This window comes from Brassica napus, chromosome A1 (assembly GCF_020379485.1).
Source record: "Brassica napus cultivar Da-Ae chromosome A1, Da-Ae, whole genome shotgun sequence".
NCBI lineage: Eukaryota > Viridiplantae > Streptophyta > Magnoliopsida > Brassicales > Brassicaceae > Brassica > Brassica napus.
In genome coordinates, this window is record NC_063434.1 from 15,259,599 (window position 1) to 15,280,986 (window position 21,388).

Sequence of the window (21,388 nt, forward strand, 5' to 3'; positions counted from 1 at the left end):
CCTTTTCGTTCAAAAGCTCTTATTAAAACTCAAATTGTCTTACATAAAACCAAACTCAACTAAAACTGAAATGTCGAATAAAAACTTAAGAAGAAATGGTTGAAAGAAAGGAGTCATAAATGAAAGACTCGAGAAAACACTTGCACCATACGGACATCTACTCCCGCTCCCTCTCGGCCATACCTGTAAAAAGAGGGGTGAGTACATAATACTCAGTGAGGGCAGGTTCTAGGAACTCACGAGCTCAACTCAGGAAGAGCAAACAATCACAAGTCATGAGCTAATAAGATCTATTACACCGAAACCCGTACTACCCGACATGAACTAAAGACCCTACAATGCACATCCTTTTCATCTTTTCGTCCTTTTTATCAGTGGGTAGCCCCAACTAGGCTTCTACCCCATATTCTTGTGGATTGGCCACATCTCCTATGGGTGCTTCCATATTCTTGTGGATTGGCCACATCTCCTATGGATACCTAGCGTGGACTACTACCCCACATACTTTCTTTAGACTCTCTATATGATCCCTTATTCGTACTTATTCTTACATCTTTCACTTATCATTCACAACACGTCTCAACACTTTATCATCATATTCTTGACCACCCTAACATGCCTACGTTCTTATCACTTCAACACGTACTATCGTCTAAACAAGATCAATCACATATCACATCACACATACACACAAGATCTAGATCTGATTAACAAAGGACTAAGTCCCATTGGTTACTCAACATGAGGCAAGTTCACAGCCAAGTCCTCACCTTAGCTTTTTGCAGAAGTAGATCTGGATCTAGGTTTGGGAAACAGTCACTTCTCGAGATCTGGTTTGAGAATCGGATTCACACAAGAGAGAGATGGGTTTAGGATCTGTCATTTTCCAATGACTTAGAGCTAGAGATCTTAGTTTTACCTTTAGGGTTCAGATCTCAGTTGCTTGCACGAAACTGAATCAAGGAGGCGGCGGCTAGGAGCTCGGTTGCGGCGGCTAGGGCTTCGCGGGCGGCTGGCGGCTGGCTTCGCCGGAGATGGAGCGGCGGCGGCTTGAGGCGGAGGCGGCGGCGGGGTTCTGCTCGGGCAGGGCTTCGCTTGCTGTCTCTCTTGTGGTACGTGTCTACTCATTTAATTCGTCCCTCAAGTTCCCTCCCTGTGGTACGCACACTCGGCCTTTAAACATGATAGTACCATTCCCAGCCGTACGGTACCCGCTCACCTCTGTGCGACGACCGTGAACGAGGAGGGCGCCGGGTTAGAGGTTGTGGATCAAGCTGACCTACTGAGTCGAATCAGTAAGGCCCATGAAACGGACTCCACACTCCAAAGGATGGTCGACAAGGAGGTGAGCGGGTACCGTACGGCTGGGAATGGTACTATCCTGTTTAAAGGCCGAGTGTGCGTACCACAGGGAGGGAACTTGAGGGACGAATTACTGGCACAGGCTCATCAATCACGATTCGCAATTCACCCGGGACGGACAAAAATGTACCAAGATCTGAAGCGGTACTATCACTGGGAAGGAATGAAGAGAGATGTCGCCTTGTGGATAGCCCGGTGTCAGACCTGTCAGCTGGTTAAGGCGGAGCGCGGAGTTCCAGGAAGACTGCTGCAGGAGTTACCCTTACCACAATGGAAATGGGATATGGTGACAATGGATTTCGTCACGGGGCTACCACGAACCACGAGAAACAAGGACGCTATATGGGTGATAGTAGACCGCCTGACAAAGACGGCTCATTTCCTACCTATACGAACCACCGATAAGACTGAGGACTTAGCTCGAGAGTACCTGAACACCATAGTGAAGTTGCATGGGGTACCGGTAAGCATAGTATCCGACCGGGACCCGAAGTTTACCTCAACTTTCTGGCAGGCGTTTCAAAGAGCGTTGGGAACCAAGGTTCGCCTTAGCACCGCGTATCACCCACAGACGGATGGACAATCCGAGAGGACCATCCAAACACTTGAAGATATGTTGAGGGCGAGTGTTTTGGAATGGGGAGGTAAATGGAGCGAATATCTACCATTGGTGGAGTTCTCATATAACAACAGCTACCATGCGAGCATTGAAATGTCCCCGTATGAAGCATTGTATGGGCGACCCTGTAGGACCCCCTTATGTTGGACCGAAGTGGGGGAGGAACGAGATATGACCCCCGAACTAGTTGGAGAAACGATCAAGCAAGTAGAACTCCTCAGAGACAGATTGAAAACAGCACACGATCGCCAGAAGAGTTACGTCGACAAACACCGGAAGAAACTAGAGTTTGCAGTAGGGGATGAGGTGTATTTGAAAATGAGGACCTTTCGAGGGAATGACCTAAACCGAAAGTTGAAAAAGTTGAGACCCAGGTACATGGGCCCATACGTGATAAAGGAGAGGATCGGTGCAGTCGCGTATCGGCTGGTCCTGCCGCCGGAACTATCAGATTTCCATGACGTGTTTCACATCTCCGTGCTACGGAAGGTTATAAGGGAGTCTGAGCTGATCTTGCCGCACCCGCCTACGGATGCGCAACGTAACCTGACCTTGGTTAGCAAACCCATAAAGATTGTGGAGGAAAAAGAAGTAAATAACCGGGGACGAAAGGAAAAGATGGTTCTCGTACGTTGGGAGAGGGATGGAATCCACGAGGATGTGTGGGAACATGAGTCGCATTTGAAGGCTAACTACCCCGGGATTTTTGGAAACGCGGAACGGGACCAGGAGGAGGTCCAGAATTCGGGGAGGAATTCTTTTCTAGTGGGGGAGAATTGTAACATCCCGGGCCCGGCCCAAAAGGAAACTCAAGTGCAGGAGGCCCAAGGAGAAGAAACCCTAGACTTAACCCCTCCCATTGCTTATAAAAGGAGAAGTTTCCCTAGGGTTCAGCCACAAAAGAGACAGCAAGCGAAGCCCTGCCCGAGCAGAACCCCGCCGCCGCCTCCGCCTCAAGCCGCCACCGCTCCATCTCCGGCGAAGCCAGCCGCCAGCCGCCCGCGAAGCCCTAGCCGCCGCAACCGAGCTCCTAGCCGCCGCCTCCTTGATTCAGTTTCGTGCAAGCAACTGAGATCTGAACCCTAAAGGTAAAACTAAGATCTCTAGCTCTAAGTCATTGGAAAATGACAGATCCTTAACCCATCTCTCTCTTGTGTGAATCCGATTCTCAAAAGAGAGAGATGGGTTTAGGATCTGTCATTTTCCAATGACTTAGAGCTAGAGATCTTAGTTTTACCTTTAGGGTTCAGATCTCAGTTGCTTGCACGAAACTGAATCAAGGAGGCGGCGGCTAGGAGCTCGGTTGCGGCGGCTGGGGCTTCGCGGGCGGCTGGCTTCGCCGGAGATGGAGCGGCGGCGGCTTGAGGCGGAGGCGGCGGCGGGGTTCTGCTCGGGCAGGGCTTCGCTTGCTGTCTCTCTTGTGGCTGAACCCTAGGGAAACTTCTCCTTTTATAAGCAATGGGAGGGGTTAAGTCTAGGGTTTCTTCTCCTTGGGCCTCCTGCACTTGAGTTTCCTTTTGGGCCGGGCCCGGGATGTTACAGAACAGACCAATATAAATCATTATGTTGTGTTCAGTCCGATAAAACCTAACTGGTTTGGTTCCCTTTTCAAGCCGCAATGACAAGCGAATACTGCTTGTGAGCCAAATGATGCGCAATGCGTCTTTGTATAAGCGAAGAGATATTCAATGTATGTAACATACCGATTCTTTGTATAAGTAAGGGTCTAACTGGTTCAAACGCAGTGGTTGCGGTTGCGGCTGCGGGCGTTTGCGGATGCGAGTGGTTGCGGTTGCTAGCGTTTTAAGAGATTGTACGACTGGTTCTGCGGTTAGAAATTGGTGCGTTTGCCGGATACTTATGACTGGTTAACTACCAAATACAGCAACTGTTAAATAATAAATTAACAATATTTACATTTTATATAATTATAAAAGTATCAAAAATCATAATATTATAATAAATATAAAAATTATATTTAGAAAGTTATAGTTTAAAATTTTTAAAATTATAGAAAATATTTTTATTTTAAAATTTTATAATATTAATCAAAATATAATAGATATATTTTAATATTTTTATAATTCCATTTTTAAAAATTTATTAAAAATTTTTATTTTTGTATTTATATGATTTTTTTTTAAAAGAAAATTATCCTCCTGCAACCGCAAACACTAGCTGGAACCAGCTTTTGATTTTAAAAGATTCGGAGCGGTTTGAAGCGATTCGTGACAGTTTGTATGATTGTTTTGAAACGCTATCAACCGCTACCAACCGCAAAAGCTGTGTTTGCGGGTGGTAGCGAGAAAACCAGTCAAGCTCTAAATGTGCTTGTACCATCTACAACACAGCACATGTGCAACACAAATTATACATTCAACGGTTCATCCATTAAAATTAAAAGAAAAAACTACTGTTTCAACCTTCTCTCAAAATCATATCCACAAATTAAGTCGTTAAACATCACACATAAACTGAATTACCTGGACAATGAGTTAAACATCGTCCATAAATTGAACTACCTTAACATGAGTAAACTATATCTTGACGCAGTTCATATGGACGGCACATCGAAATAAAAGATCGAAACAGGTAATAAACCGGTATGTAAATCGTGTCAAACATATATATTTTACAAAGTATTACCCCAACATTTTATACAGCATACGACCATCCATAATATCACTATCTACAAACCCCCAGAATAAACCGGTATGTTTTTCTTGAGAACCAAATTAACCGGTATGCTCTCTTACATATATCATATATCACACAAATTTACGGTTGGATTTGACGATCCGGTCCGATCCGATCGAATTATGAGACACAGGCATGGAAATCAGCGTTTGCAGTCTGAGAAACAGCTCAGCCTTCGCTATTTCCGTCGTGTTTGTTCTGGGCCCATGGGGAAGTTGCCGATATGATTAGATCGCTAGCAATCATGATCTTGATTCGGCTTCGCCTCGGTTTCCAGATGATAGAGGTCGCCGATGTAGCTAGATCACGAGTGATCATGATCTTAATCCGGCCTCTCTTCGGAGGAACGACTGTTTCGTCCCTTCCGGATGGGTTAGGAGATGGAAACTCCATGGACGTGAATCTAATTACAGTCTTTGCGAGGAAAATTGTTGAAGAAAGAAATCAAGAGAAGAGACGCGTTTAACGAAGCATAAATAGAGAGGATAAATAGCACCCGACCAGAGGCTCCCTGACCAAGTCTTCTACTTGCAGGGCAAGCAATTTAGAGGTAATTTAGTAATTAATTAGACCTGTGAGTTTACGTGTAGAGTTAGTGAAGGGTTTGTAATTGGTTAGTAAGACGAGGTTCTAGAAGGACTTGTGTCAGTTGTGATCACTCTCCTCACGCGTTAGTACAGTCGTTGTCAGTGAATGGCCTCGTAGACTGATCTATCAAAAACCTCTTAGACCATCGCTAACCCAACTGCCTAACATCATTTTAATATAGTTTTTACATTAAAACCTCTCTAACCCAACGGTAAAAGTCACACTAGTTCAGTGTAAACTTGCAGTACCACACCATATTTAGTATGTTATTGTTCACAACGCTAAATACTGTTCATGCACTACTATTCACAATATTAAACAGTATTCACTTGTTTTATTAATAAAATATTAGTTTAATAATTATTAGTGACAAAATAAATACATATAAAATAGTAAAATAAATATATAAAATCAATACATACACTGAAATAATTTATGTTAATTTATTATTTTAATATTGTTATATGTTAAAATTGTAAATAACTATTTGAAAAAATAATTATATGTGATATATTTTTGTTCAATATATTTACATAACAAATTTTGTTTATAATATATATATATATATATATATTAAGTAATAATTAATTTTTTGTTTAATAATATTTTAAAAAAATACAGTTTGATGTAAATTTTGGTGCTATGGTTGGAGAAGAAAAACGTTTTGGTGCTAAATTTACACTAAAACGGTGTAGTTTTCACACCAAAATAGTGTTATGGGCTGAAGATGTCCTTAGGAAGACATAGGATCTTGGATTCATCATATATTTTATAATTTTATCGATGCTAGTTAGCTAAAAAGGAAATATTTCATTTTAGCTTCTTTTCGTAAATATTGTTAGAACATAAATCCAGATTAAAAATTACGAAACAAAATGTATGTGGTGATAACGATAATATAAAGTGCTAAAAGCATTTGAAACCTGATATGAAAAAGACGAATAAGTGGAGTCGTGATTTGATTCCTTAACTCAATAAATCGTCCATAGGTGAGAGGTTTTTGTACGATTTCTGAGTCCTAAGATAAAACCACATGAGACTAATTTGCATCACTCAAAACAGAATCTACAAACTTAACGATCACACTATACTTTTGAGACTTACATTGAAAGACTTGAGGTATAGCTGGAACTTTGTATGTGGAAGCTAATCTTTAAGATTCTTATATATGAGTTTGTGTGTGAGTGTGTTCTTAATGGAGATGTAAAATGTCTATTTATAGGAGGGATTCACAAAGCTTAGTCATAAAACAACTTTGACATGTTTCATTAAGTTTGCTTAAGCTTTCGACATTTGTTACTAAGTCACCATAGTTCGAAACCAAGTGAACTTTACTATTAGCCATTTGTCACTAAGTTGCATAGCTTGGTCACTAAGTTAGATTGGTCAGAAAGTTTACTTAACTTAAGCCTCACCAAAAAGACTTAGTTTAGTCATCAACTTAGTAAAATATTTTTTTCCATCATTTTACTCAACCCATGAGCTTGCAAAATGTGGTGGACTTCCTCCATATAAAGTACAACGTTTATTTCACATTAGATTAGATTTTTTTACTCAGCCTAATAGGCTTGTAAAATTTTATTCACACATACCTAATTTTTACTGTCAATAGGCTTGTAAAAATAGTTTCAACAATCCCTCAAGTGAATAAAAATAATCTAAACATATGCAAGAGTCGAAAAACTTATACAGACTCGACTGACTAGACTTAACTAAGACTAGACAGAAAATTTTTTTCGAGAGTATAAGAGAAAACATAATTGTATGTGATGTAGTAGCATTTTCCAACCTTGAACTACTCACTGTTAGTATCTGTCGGGTTTACTTTTCTGGTGGTGAACTTGATGTCTTGAACCACCTGAAAATTTATGTAAACCGAGTCAACAAATACAACACAACTGCCTTTTCTTTTGGAGTTAAGTTCTTATGTTTTTGTTCATTTTGGCCGTGAAGTTGTTTGGTGTTTCATGAGTGAAGTTGGAGGGTACAGCCTGATCACCTCCTAGAAAAGGCTCCATTTCACACTCACTAGGTGATTGCCATGTGCACCTGTCATAAATACAATAAAGTACCATGTTATATTTTATATACATATATATGAAGGCCATGATCTTATTTCATTAGAAGCCAATGCTTAACCTTATACTTACATGAGTAATGTTATCATCTTTGGATATGGGCAGATTTCAGTGCTTTTATCGGATATTGTTTGATTTAGTTGTCCCCTTCAACCAACTTCTTAGGATCTCCAATATCGATGGTGGAGTTTCCATCAAACATCCTTAGTCGTAGACAATAAACCCTTTCCAGTTGATGATTTTAAAACTTGATCTCTCAATAAACCTTTAGTAAATGGATCTGCAAAGTTATCAACTGAATTTATGTAGTCCATGGATATTACACCGCTTGAGATCAAGTGTCTAATTGTCTTATGACGTCATCATATGTGGTGCGACTTGCCATTAAAGAGTATTCAGTGCCCGAGGTATAGCTGACTGGCTATCGAAATGTATACAGAGAGCCCTGTCCCGTGTTAAAACCCTCCGATTAGCTCTCCAACAGACATGTACGGCGGAGGTGGGTTTCTCTTCTAACCCTTGAATTGTTTCTTTTTCCTTTCCCTGATGATATTCTTGTTTTCGTTTGGTTGCCGCAGGTTTCGGCGTCAGCGGCAGCGTCAATGAGGACAGTTGTTGTTCATTTCGCAGACGCTGCCGCTGCCGCATATTATATCGCGACCGCAGGTTTTATCGGCGTCAGCCGCTTGACGCGGCGTTCGGACGCGGCGTCAGACGCAGTTTCCTGCATCAACGAAACGAACAAGAGTTGACGCAGAATGTTGACGCTGCCCGCTGCCGCCGGTACCTGCGGCAACCAAACGAACAGCCCTAAAGTCTGAATCTTTCCATGGTGGGTTTGTTCCACAGATGAAGTGTCAGCTATAGTGTTTGACTTGGATTCGTACACTTGAAAGGCTGGCTACGCCGGCGAAGATGCACCTAAGGCCGTGTTTTCCCTTCCGTAAAGCTCAATCCTTTTTTCGCCAGAGTTTGGTGTTCGTATATATTTGCGTTTTAGTCCCTTGTTTCTTCAGACGTATTAATTACTAACTTAGGGTTCTTCTCATGTCTTCATAAGGTTGTTTGGGCAGTAGATGGAGTAGTGGCAATGGATATGGATGTCGATGTTGATTCTTCAAAGACAAATTCAAATTCCAAGGATTCAAAGTCTGAAAAGGAGAAGGGTAAACGGAATCTCTATGTGGGATCTCAAGCCTTGAATTACCGCAAGGATCATATGGATGTTATTATCTTTTTCTTCTTTTGATTTAATATTAAATGTGTAAAGTTGTTAATTAATTGCAAGTTATTTTTTCCTATTGCTATTGATGTGTTTGCTTTGTTGCAGATCCTTGAAATAGGAAAACGAAGAATGATAGTTGCAGATCCTAAAGGTACGAATCACTTCTCATCACTTGCTTACACTCTATTCACTGTGTTTTACGGTTAACAACTAGAGTTGAACATAAAGGTCTGAACTTTGGATGGAGATACTCTCAAAATGTGGTGAATCTGGGAGAAATCTCCATTGCTGCCTATTTGTTTCTCGCCATATCTCTCCTGTCTTACTAACTGAGAGCTTTATGGGTTGTTGTTACTGTTTTCTCCAATTATTTAATACAGGTTATATTTTATCAGTATTCACCTCTGGTTTCTCTTTAGATTCAAGACTAGAACTATCCTGGGAGTGGCAGAAGAATGAGAGTCGCAGATTCTCAAGGCACGAATCACTTCTCTTCACTTGTTTATACTCTTTTCGATTTTTCTATGCATGTCTCATAAAAGCAGATTTGGTTTTAAACTACATGTTCTGATTTATTTTTTGTTGTTGTTTTCTGTTAAAAATTATGACTTGAAGATTCTCTACGATGTGTAATTAATCTGACTTGAAACATCTATGTGTTGTGTAATGAATCTGACTTCAAGATAGTGAAGTGATTCTCTAGTAAGAATTTTCTAGAGGTAATGTTAACATTTCATTCTTTTCATTAACTCATATTCGTGTACTGATACTGTTCTTCAGTCCTCAAGGTAATGCTGTGTGTTTGTTTCTTTCTGATTCTGTCAGTGTTGGTACTAAGGGTCTGACTGGTTCAAACACAGCGGTTGCGGTTGCGGTTGGGGGAGTTTGCGAATGCGGATGGTTGCGGTTTTTAGTATTATTAAGCGTTTTGTATGACTGGGACAACGTTTGAAAATTGTTGCATTTGCGGATCATTTCTGACTGGTTCACCCACCCACATATACCAAAAAATAATTAATAAAGAATATTTAATAGACAAAAAAATAATTATAAAAAATTATGATTAAAAATAATAAATTTAAAATCCAATAACAAAATAATAATTAATAATTAAAAACAATTAAATTTATGGCATGATTATTGTTTCATGCATTCTAATAATCACCAAATATTTCATCAAGCTGTGCAACATACTCAAAAAAATTTGTTCCGAGACGTGGATTTTCTGGATTCATCTTATACATATTGTAAAATTTCTTCAAATTATCCCAACGATTTTTAGCGTGCTTCCAACTCATCTCTATTCCAAATTGCTCATTAAGCTTCTTGAGAATATTTTCCTTTTGGGACAGAAAAAAATCTGTTTCCTTCATCTTTGCTCTGTTTCTCCACAATTATACATTGAAGTAATGTATGTGTCATTCTCGTTCGTCCATGTAACTTTCTGTAAACCAAGACATAGTGAATTTATTTATTCTTTGCAATCCAATAAAGTCAAAGTTAATAGTAAATAGCATACCGTCATCGAAGCAGAAGCCAAAATATCTTGTGAAGCCATAATTATCAATTCTAACATTAGATAGTATAAAAACTCATTTAGAAAACAAATAAACTTAACTGATAGAAATACAAAACAGAGCCAAAAGTTAACAATAAAAGAAGACTAGAATGACCTTCTTCTGTCGCTAAAAAAAATGTGTGCTATCAACTACAAATTTGTGTTTTGTTTGACATCGATCAACTTTTATACTAGCTTATTAGATAAGCATTAATGTTTTTGGGATAGATGCATATCTTAACGCAACGTGGAAACATGGCTTTATGTGTACCTTGATTTTGTCTTTCCACCAATGCTCAGTTGCATCAATACTACCTGTTCTACTATTAAATCCAAGATCAGTTGACCCAAAAGTAATTCTACGATAGATTTCATATTGCTTTTTCAAAGTATCAAGTCTGTTTTTCACTTTGTTCCAAGTGATCGCAACTGGAAACTGTTTTTTAAATTCTTTGAGAACATTTTGCTCTCTCTCCTCACTCAAGTTTTTTCCTTTAGAATTTCCATCTTGTTTTTCCAGCATTATCAGTTCTAACAAGAAACGAGTCATCTCATCTGACCATTGTAGTTTCTATTCAAAGACCAGGTGAACATATATCCAATTACGAAACATACAAATATATATATGAATGATATACTGGTCATTCAGACAATTTAAACAACAAAACATATCAGAAATTATAAAACAATAAAGCTGGAATAAAATCATAATCCACTTACGTTGTTCTCTTGACTTTCTTCTTGGTTGGAAGCCATGATTTCAATGGATTGAAACTGGATTAGGTTAACGTGAATGAGATATTATCAAATATACACATATATAACGTTAATTAAAAATGGATTAGTTAGGATATATAAGTAGCTGGACGTGATTTTATTAGTTAGGATATATATGAAATCTAAATCTAATTTAATATTTTTTTTCAACCGCAACCGCCCGCAACCGCAAACGCTTGCGGGAAAGAGCTTTTGATTTTGAGCGGTACAAAGTGGTTCGAAGCGGTACAAAGCGATTCATATGATTGTTTCGAAACATTGTCAACCGCTACCAACCGCAAAAGCTGCGTTTGCGGGTGGTAGCGGGAAAACCAGTCAACACCTAAATGAAGCTGAGAAGCTCTCATGAGATGCACACTTGCCAGTTCTTGACAGTTCCTCGGCAAGATGGCCAAATTTGCAGAAAAATGCAAACACCAACGAAGTTTTATGTATTGCGGCATGATCTCAGCAATGGTAGACGGTATAATACCTATATCGCCTTATACCTGTAGAAGCCGGAAAACCGGACTGACATAAACGATAAAATAAGAAACGATGTTAAGGAAATATACGAATGTAAAGACGAATACAAGAACGATAAGAAATCGTATTCGCAAAGAGACATGGAGTCGAGATATGATCTCTTTCCTTAACTCAAAATATTCGCTCCGTTAGTGAGACGGAACTGTACGAATAAAGAGTCCCAGGATAAAACCATGACAGACGAATCACGCCTCACTCGTGATCGCCCTATCGAACTATAAACTCTACGAAACACTCTCGCAAAATAGACTTACGCAGAGGGATTTTTGCTGTTGGATTTCGATTTAGAAAAGGTTAAAAAATGAAGGAAGAGAAGAGATGATATTTAAAGAGACGGAGACGACCCACTTCCCGCAACAGCTGCTGCACGTGGGCGAGAATCTCGCGGAGATCGAGGGAAGTTGAGTTCCAAAACTTCTTCCTCAAGACTCTCTCTTATCTCGTTTAAAAATTTCGAGAGGATAACATGCATGACGTTTTTATTTTCTAGACAAACTACTTGTCGTTTTAAATAAAATTGTATGTTGTTTTTTCCCGAAATAAATGGCAAAACGTTGAGCTTAACTTGGTCCAAAAAGAATACTTCTTATCGGGCCAAAGGCCCTCCACCCAAGCCCAAGCCCAAGCCGAAGCCCACGCCCACGCCGAGCCGAGCCGAGCCGGCCGGACGGCGGCGGCGGCGCGCGCGTGGGGAGCTCTCTCTTCCACTGAGCTGTTTAACCACTCATAATACAAGAGCTTATAGGCTATGAAGTGTACTTATGATCCATTCTTAATTCAAAAGCTCAAACAGCTGAACCCATCTGATTATTTTTTACAGGTTCTTGGAACACCAGCTCGGGAGATTATTAAGGTGCATCCCCTACTCTTTCTGTGTAAGATACAGGCTAAGGCCAAGAAGAAAATAGGAGCAAGGTTTTGATTTAGTTCCCAGGATTTTTAGTCCTTTTATATTTAGTTCTGATTTTGTAATGATGTTTGTGTAAGATTTGATGAAAATGTAGACATGTTTGTGGTACTGATGTAAGTACAATTTAGTTTATCAATGAAATATAAAATAAGTTTTTTATTTAAATATAATTAGCAACAAAACATATTTCTATGAACAAGTTCTAATAGCACATTGTTTGTACGGAGTTCAGTCGACTAGAGTGAGAGAACGTCGACTAGAGTAAGAGAATGGGAAGATGGGATGAACAAAGACGTTTTATTATATTTGGACAAAGAGGTTACAAGGATGGAGAAAAGACTGAGGCGACAAGCTGGTGCTCAGAAACCTAACCGGAAAAGTACAAAACGGTAAGGGATAAAGAGAGACTAAAACCCTAGATCTAGCCGCTCAGTGTGTGTGTTAAAGTGTGGATCCATTTCTTGTTGTTGTCTCCTCTCCTTTTATAAGCCTCCTCTCCTCGTTTGCCCTAATCCGAGTACGCCTTATTGGGCCCTGCCTTGTGAAGGCCGAGTACGTGGGCCTTTGAGGAATCTCTTTAGGCCTGGTGCTCTAGTCGACTTCGCCATCGACTAAAAGCATTCTGGGGCCAAGCCGACAGTTCTACTCGCCGAGCCGAGTAGACTCCTAGCTTGGCGGGCTAGATCTTATTATTTGATGGGCCTTGTGGAGGGATGTAATTCATCTCCTACAATAAGTCCCCCCCCCCCACCCCCCCCCCCCCCAAACGGTTTGGTCTTCGGAGTGGTCGACCGTTAACCATTTACTGTGAGGATCCGGATTAAGTGCGAACCGGAAATTGATTTTTGGTTTGATGCGAACCAGGAGCCGGTTTGGACGAGAAGCCGAACCATCGCGAGTAGATTATTGGGTATGTAGGCCCATTTAGGCCTTTCTAGACCTAATGATTGCTTTTGGGAAGTGCGCCTTCGTTTTTACTATAAATAAGCCACTTCCCTTTGCTTTTGTCATTCTTCTATACAGATTCAGGTACCCATTTTTATCTCCCTTCTCTCAACTTTTTATTTTGATTCTCTCTCTAAGTTCGTATTCCGTTTAGTCAGCGTCCTGATCATCGGTCTGTTCGTCTCCGGGGTGGAGAACATGCCTTCGCAAGGCCGATTATCGCGCGAGGAGAAAGGAAAGGCCATCGCTACTACTCCAACTCCGACTAAAGCCACGACGGCAAATGGTAGCCCGTTGGACGAATTCGACCTAGTCCATCGTGACGCTATGCGGGATACATAGAATATGAGTTTATCGCAGCGACTTTTAGTCGCCCATTCCCATAGGCAGATTCGTGAGGAACCTGTCGGTAGGATTGAAGTTAGCGAGGATAACAGCGAGAGTAATAGTAGGAGTAGTGGGAGCGACGGTCGTGGATACGGGAGAAACAACCAAAGAAGTTCAGAGGGTAGTGTTTCTGAAGCATCGAGCCAAGTTCCGAGGCCTTTGAGAGCGGTTCGTCGGAGGATTCGTTTCGATCAGATAGATTGCCGGCCTACGATCTACGCTGCGGAACCAATGGGCTGAGGGACTGATATACCATGGATTTGACTCATTTTCATCCATGGTATATAAGTGTTTTACTATCTATATACTATATATTCTATCATATTACGTATGTTTTCAGGTTCAGAGCTATCTTGGAGTAAAGTGATGATTATGGAGCATTTAGGAGCTTAAAAGAGATTTCATCCGAGCTGACCATTAGAGGTCGAAACACGGAACGCGCGACTTGGTTCCAGCCGACTTTAAACCCAAGGCTTCACCAAATTACAAGATTACCCCTGACGACTTTTTAACCTAATAGTTATATACTTGCCTAAGTGTTAGGAGGCAAGAGAGTCCTTCTTTTCAGAGTTTTTCAGCCACCATTGTATTCTTACTTTCCGAGGAGAGAAGATCATAGAGAGATTTGTGATTGGAACTCCATTGATTCATCTATTCTATTCTATGCAATTTTTATCTATATCTTGTGTTATGAATTGTTTAGCTATGTCTGAGTAGTTTACTTGTTAGATTCAGGGTTTAAATAGGTTATAGGGATTAGCCCCAACTATAAATTTGCTAAGTTGTGGTATTCATTGATGCTGCAACTTTCAATAAGAAACAGACTGTTGTGAGTTTAGCCACATGAGAGAAGGTTTCAGTATAATCCAAACCTTCCTTTTGAGTAAATCCTTTAGCAACCACACGAACTTTATGTCTCTCAAGAGTACCATCAGCATTAAACTTCAAAGAATACAACAGCTTACATCCAACTGCTTTCTTCCCAGCCGGTAAGGTAGCCAACTCCCACGTTCCTGTTGATTCCATTGCTCCAAATTCTTTATCAGCCGCCTCACACCATTCTTTAAAGTCCTTTGCCTCAGAATAAGATTGAGGGATTGGGATTTTGCTGATGCTATTACTATAAGATAAGTAGGAAGGAGACAATTTTGAATATGAAAGGAAAGATGAAATGGGATAAGTGATGTTTGAATCAAGATTGTAACAATGATAATCCTGCAAGTGAGCAGGTTGTTTACGTGGGCGAGAAGAAATTTGTGATGGAAGATTAGAAGATGGAGAAATTTCTGATGGAACTGGGGAATGATCAGTACCTGAGGACAAAGGAGAAGATGGTGTGAAGAGTTTCAAGCTGTCATTTGATGGTTGAGTAGAGGCAAGCGGAAATATATCTTCATGAAAGATGACATTTCTTGAAACTGAAATCTTGTGTGTCTCCAAATCCAAGATCTTGTAACCTTTGACGCCAAAAGGATAACCCAAGAGAACACAAGCCTTTGATCTCGGTTGAAACTTGTTTCTTCCCTTTGGTGAAGTTGAACCATAACACAAGCAACCAAATGTTCTCATCTGATCATAAGCAGGAATCTTATCAGTTAGTATCTCAAACGGAGTCTTGTTACCAATCACAGGAGATGGAGTTCGATTGATGACAAACACTGCAGTCAAGATACTATCTCCCCAATACGCAAGAGGAAGTTGAGACTGAAACATGAAGGCTCTTGCAACACTTAAGGTTCTTACGTTCCACTACGGAATTCTGTTCTAGTGTCTCAGGACAAGAGTGATACGAGATGATGCCCTTTTCTTGAAAGAAAGAAGAAAATTTTAACTCAGATGCGTTGCCTGATCTGACTGCTTTAATTCGCACTTTATATTGATTTTCAACTTGAGCAACAAACGATGGAAACACCTTAATAACCTCATCCTTTGTTCGCATTAAATAAACCCAAGTAGCACGAGAATGATCATCCACTATAGTCAAAAAAATACTTGTATACATCCACTGTCTCAACCGATAATGGTCCCCAAAAATAATTATGCAAAATCTCAAAGTTTGAATTATGACAAATATGGCAGTAGGAGTTTCCTTTATTCTTCTGCTTCATAGTTCCCAGATTATCAGCTATCAAGTCAAGTATCGAGTAAGAAGCAAGACCCATTCTGTTGTGCCATGTACCAATGTCTACCACTGCATTCACCCTCACAGAAGATTCTTTGATATCCAGCACATACAGATTCCCAATCCTCCTACCCTGTCAAATCATCGAGCCCTTGATATGATCATGTATTTCACAAGTAGAGGGATCAAATATAACTCTGGAGGCAAGATCAGTCGTTAACGAGCTTATGCTGATGAGATTCAAGTGAAACTCTGGAATAAATAGAACATTCTGAAGTAGAATGTGTTCATTTATTTGAATGTTACCAACGCCACTGATCTTGATCATAGAGCCATTTGGGAGATTCACAGAACTAGTACTGTTCATATCCAATGATACAAAGAGTTCTTTACCATGGGAAACATGATGAGTAGCCCCAGAATCCAGAACCCATGTATCATTATTCATTATGTTCTGTGATACATTAAGAATACCGATAAAGCAAAATGTAGATTGGGAGAAGGTGATACCAGGAATCTCATTAGTATTCTGAGAGGTAGATGCTTCACCCTGAGCTGAGACGTGTGTGTTCTGAAGTTGAGAGCTGAACAAAGCAAGGAACTGCTGAATCTGGTCCTTAGAGAGATTACCAATTAAGTTGTCAAGAGATGTAGACTTCACTTCACGTTTAGTAGAGGTAGGAACTGTAGGAGTAACAGAAGGTGATTTCTGAAACTTCTCAGGTGTTTTGCCTCTCGGAGTATAACCTGGAGGAAAGCCATGCTTCTTGTAACATATCTCTACAATGTGACCAACTTTGTTACAGAACGAGCAAATAGGTTTTCCTTTGTGAGCTCCCGTTTGAACATAGCACACACTCGAAGGCAAAGCTGAAGTCTCTGACACCTGAAATGCAGCAGGTGAAATGGCAGTCGCAAAACTCTTCTGACTGTCATCTTGATCAAGGATGTTATAAACTTCAGTGAGAGAAGACAGAGTCTTCTTCATATTATCTGACGACGAATCACAGCATATGATTCATTGAGTCCTGCCAAAAACTTCACAATCTTAGCACACTCAGCTTTTAGATGGAGCCGAGCTGCTTTCCCACACGTACAAGGATCATCAGCTTCTTCACAATTCTCCAAACTGCTCCACAGAGTCTTCAGCTTGGTGAAGTAATCAGAGAGGGAAAGAGAGCCTTGACGCAGATCCTGTATCTCATGCGTGAGGTTGTAAGTTCGTGGCAAGTTCGTTATATGAAATCTACTATGAAGATCATGCCAAACGTCAGTAGCATCATTCAAGCGCAAGATGCTACGATATATCTGAGTCGATACCGAGTTAAGAATCCAGAACTTAACAAGGCTGTTACAACGAGACCAAACGCGAAAGTGTAGATCGGATTCAAGAGGACGTGATATCGATCCATCTACAAAACCGATTTTATTCTTCGCATCGAAAGCAATCTTCATCGCAGCTTCCCAATCATCAAAGTTAGATCCATCAAACCAGGGTGATCTGAAGTATGCATGAAGAACGGAGAGTGGATCAAATCGGCATGATCAACACCAACAAGAGCTCACGACGCCTAAGGATCGGACCAGAAATCGCCGGAGAAGCGATCGGAGCTGCGCGAGTTGAAATACGGTTCGATCGACGCGGAATCTTCTTCATTGACACCATCGGAGCTTGATTATAGACGGAATACGAGCTCGAGCAAGCAAAATCACAGGATGATCGAGCTCAATGTTAGCTCTGATACCATATTACGTACAAGCTTCCTTGGGAGTGAAGAAGGAGAATAATATTAAAATCTCTTATTGATTAAAATGCCATTTACATGTATATATAGTCAGCTATACAATTGATATTGAACCAACTAATCTAACCAAACCACTAAACCGGCATACATAAACCAATAGGATAAGCAACAAACGAAGTGTATGAAACTTTATCAGAAGCTGGTTGCACGAAATTACAGGCCATTTGAAGTCTTGATGAGAGTGAGGAAGGTGGTTTATTATTTGAGACTTTCGAATAATTCTAAAATTCATGCAATGTTTCATATCTCTCAGTTGAAATCTGTGGTGGGATCCATTCAAAAAGTCAATCCATTTCCGTGACGTTATCAGTTAATTATGAGTTGATTGTGGAACCAGAAGAATTGTTGGACAATCGCTATGATGAGTTGGGTCATTTGGATGTTTTGATTAAGTGGACGATTCTACCTACACACGAGACTATTTGGATGAGGATGAAGGATCGTAAACATCAGTTTCCTAATTCATCAACTGCGGACAAGTTGGTTCTGCCATACCGGATATTGATAAGCCATGGCAAGTATATACACGAAGGCAAAAGAAGGTGATAGCATCTCAGGAAACGAAGGAAGCACATGAAGAGCTTTAAACATTTGTATATTGATAATAAGAAGTTGTAACAAGAAAACAGTTAGTTACAATTCTGTTAAATCTCTAGTTGTTTTGGGCCTTAAACTATAAAAAAAAAAACCCATATGTGTGTTTTATGATTGGAAGATACAGAATCTTGAGAGAGTCTTTGTAGCTCATTTGTATTCTACTATCAGTGCCATATGTTATATTTTAGTTGGGAGAAGTTAAAGTTTGCAGAGGGGAGTTAAATTACATCGTATGTATTTCACCTTAGAGGATACATTCATCATAGTCATAGTTCAAAAAAGAAAAGGAATTAGAAACCTTCAGAGTTATTCATATTAAGCAAAAATGTTCAGTGGTTTTGATTTGTACAGCGCTGTTTTCGGTGTTGAATTACATAACATTTTTATATTGTTTCATTGATCTGGTAATGATTTGGCCAGATGTTTGTATTACAAATCAGGCACCTGGTAAAGGATCCGATTGAAATGATTTGGTAATGATTTTACCAAATGTTTTTGTTGTCGTATTACAAATCAAGTAGGTGGGATGCATGGAAACTAGAAATGATTTACCAAATGTTTACTAGTTGTGTTAAGAGAAAAATATAAAAACTGAAAACTTAATATAAGTTAATGTCACTTATCATAAAATCAGCTAAAGTATCCTCAGATTATTTGCAATTACTTATTTCGAAAACAGAGGAAATAGCTTTCAGACAAAGGTCTTAGATACAGATGACAACATAGGACAAGTTCTTCGAGATCATGGAGGAGAGACGACAGAATATTTTTTATGAACATCATCTTCAAGGTTTCTATATTTGTAAATCCAAGAACACACGAGGAAATAGCCGAGATTCAAGACTCCTCCAATGACTAAAACCCAGTAAACATTGTCAACTCTTCCATGGTTTATATCATCTGGTAACCAATCGGTTGTCCTTTGAATCATATCGATTAGAGCAGTACTTGTGTAGAAGCATATCCCAATCACCACCGAGGTAATTGACGTTGCGGTGTTCTTCATAGACTCTGGGAATTCTTGATAGCACAAAGCTACATTCCCTGGAAAATGAAAAGCCTCTCCTGCAAGCAAAATGAAAAATATGGAACATGATTGGTTTGATGTCAATTTGGAATTAAATGAACTATCTGGAAGCAAATTCTTACCAATTCCGACTATGACTAGAGAAGGGAACAGCCATAAGGCTGAAATGTCAGCAACGGATGATGATTCAAGAAAATGACCGTTCTCTACTATCTTCAATCGCTTTGCTTCAACTATGGCAGACAAGGCCATGCTTAGAATGTTCAGAACATGGCCTATTCCCACTCTTTGAAGCGGTGTGGGGAACTTTCCTGTTAGCTTTTGGTAAAATGGGTAGAGAAGTCGATCGTTCACTATGATAAAAGAGCATGTGGAGAGAAGTGTTACAACTTGAAGAGAGCCTGCTGGTATTTTGAACTTAGGACCAAGACTTCTGTCTATGACTAGACCCTGAAGAACTGTTAAGCTTAGCTGTGTGGCAATTGGAGTGCTCAAGCATATTGTTGCTAACGCAAGAGGAATTATTCTGATGACCGCTTTGAAATCTTCCACTTGCTGAACACTGCATAGTCTCCATGAATTTCTAATTGTACCGTCTGGTTTAACCTCATCTTCCTGTTTCAGTGCTGCGCGGTTTAAAAATCTGCATATTTAAAGACTCGTTAGAAACTCGGAGTCCAATGCGGTTCTCAAACTAGTTTTTACCTGAAACTCTTTGTGGGAACTTCCTTTGATTCACTGTGGTAGTCTTTGTTGTCGATAGAAATCTCAGCCTTCCTTTTGTATACTGCTGCGAGAATGACGCGAAGTAGACTTGTGAACGGAGTTCCCGAGGGCTTTTCATGTTTGTAGAATCTTTTCCCAGAGAGGAAAACCAAAAACCCTAATAGATTAGCAGCTAGGCAGAGACCAAACCCGAAAGTCCAGCTGATGTTTTCTTCGGTGTAGACAATGGCGGTTGTACTTATAGCAGCAGCAAAATACCATGTGAAGAAAAACCAATTGAAAAAGCTGCCTTGATCTTTAGTTTTTTTTTTAACTGATTCGCACCAGCAGTGGCCAGGGTGAACCTGTTCCCACCTGTTCCCACCTGCTCCCACACAGGCTAGAGTAATGGCCGAGTAAAGGACGCCAAACTGGATTTTTGAAGGAGACTCGCATAGGCTTGATGCGGTCGTCTCGCATGGTTTGGGCCTTAAAGAGAACCGATACGATTAGAGTCAGCAGACAAACGCCCTGATCAAGGAGTGGAAGAAGTTGGTGAGTTTAATTCAGAGAGGAACAAAGGTTAAATTTGTTTTAAGACTTTATCATTAGAGAAATGAAAGCTGAAACAGAGATAACAGGAATGGTTCCGAAGAAAGAGTCTGCTGCTATAGCTCCAACAACTGGAAACATAAAGGTACAACTACTAACTATGTTGGTAATCTGAGCAGCCGCAATACTCTTCATGTTGAATTCCTCAATCAAGAAGACGATCAGGTTAAATAACCAACCCAACACAGCTAATGAGAGGAATAACAACGTAGCTGCACCATAAAAACACTTTTTATATGAACTCACTTCTGTGGTTATATGAATATATGCAATGATTTGAAAGAAAAAAAAATCAGAGAAGCAAAAAGTCTTACCTATCATAAACGGGAAGGTGATCCAACCTCCATTGCGGTGTTTGGTGTTAGAATCTGCTGACATTGGTGCTTCTGCATCGTTGGAAACTGAAACCGCCATTTCTAAAAAGGCAAGAAGAGATATTTCACTAACTTGTTAACTGGTCAGAAAAACTTGACCATATAAGCAAGTAATACAAAAACGAGGATGAATGATGATTGACAATGATGACAAGTTCTCTTCTAATAATTATTTATGTATATAAAAAGACTCAAAAACGTGCATTTTCTGTGAGTTAAGCCATCTCTGTCCGTTTCTGACAACCTGTGTCAAGGCAGCTCTCTAAATCTAATATTTCAATTGCTGTCCTGTTAGAGGAATACTAAAGAAAGACCCACATGTATATCTTTGCTAAAAATTGATCATATGTCAAAAATATAAGTAGCCACCAATGCTGGAGATAAACATGAAGTTAACTTAGCCTTCGAGTTACACCGATCCTAAATGAGTTAAGATTAGGATAGTTTCTTAATGAGTTTAGGAAATATAATCTTT

At 39.9% G+C, this 21,388-nt stretch overlaps 1 protein-coding gene, 1 long non-coding RNA gene and 1 pseudogene across 2 annotated transcripts; 1 reads left to right on the forward strand and 2 right to left on the reverse strand.

The window, feature by feature from the left end:
• Positions 1–4,572: 4,572 nt before the first annotated feature.
• Positions 4,573–5,219, reverse strand: LOC106404667. Its single transcript, XM_013845367.3, has one exon. It carries the CDS (start codon positions 5,069–5,071, stop codon positions 4,847–4,849), a length of 225 nt encoding a protein of 74 aa, XP_013700821.1. The 5' UTR covers positions 5,072–5,219; the 3' UTR covers positions 4,573–4,846.
• Positions 5,220–5,916: 697 nt separating this feature from the next.
• Positions 5,917–9,543, forward strand: LOC125606939. The gene is made up of 2 exons (XR_007338188.1): positions 5,917–8,287; positions 8,405–9,543. It is a non-coding gene; the product is annotated as an uncharacterized LOC125606939 (long non-coding RNA).
• A 9,393-nt stretch (positions 9,544–18,936) lies between these two features.
• On the reverse strand, positions 18,937–21,008 carry LOC106404125 (annotated as a pseudogene).
• Between the last annotated feature and the right edge of the window lie 380 nt (positions 21,009–21,388).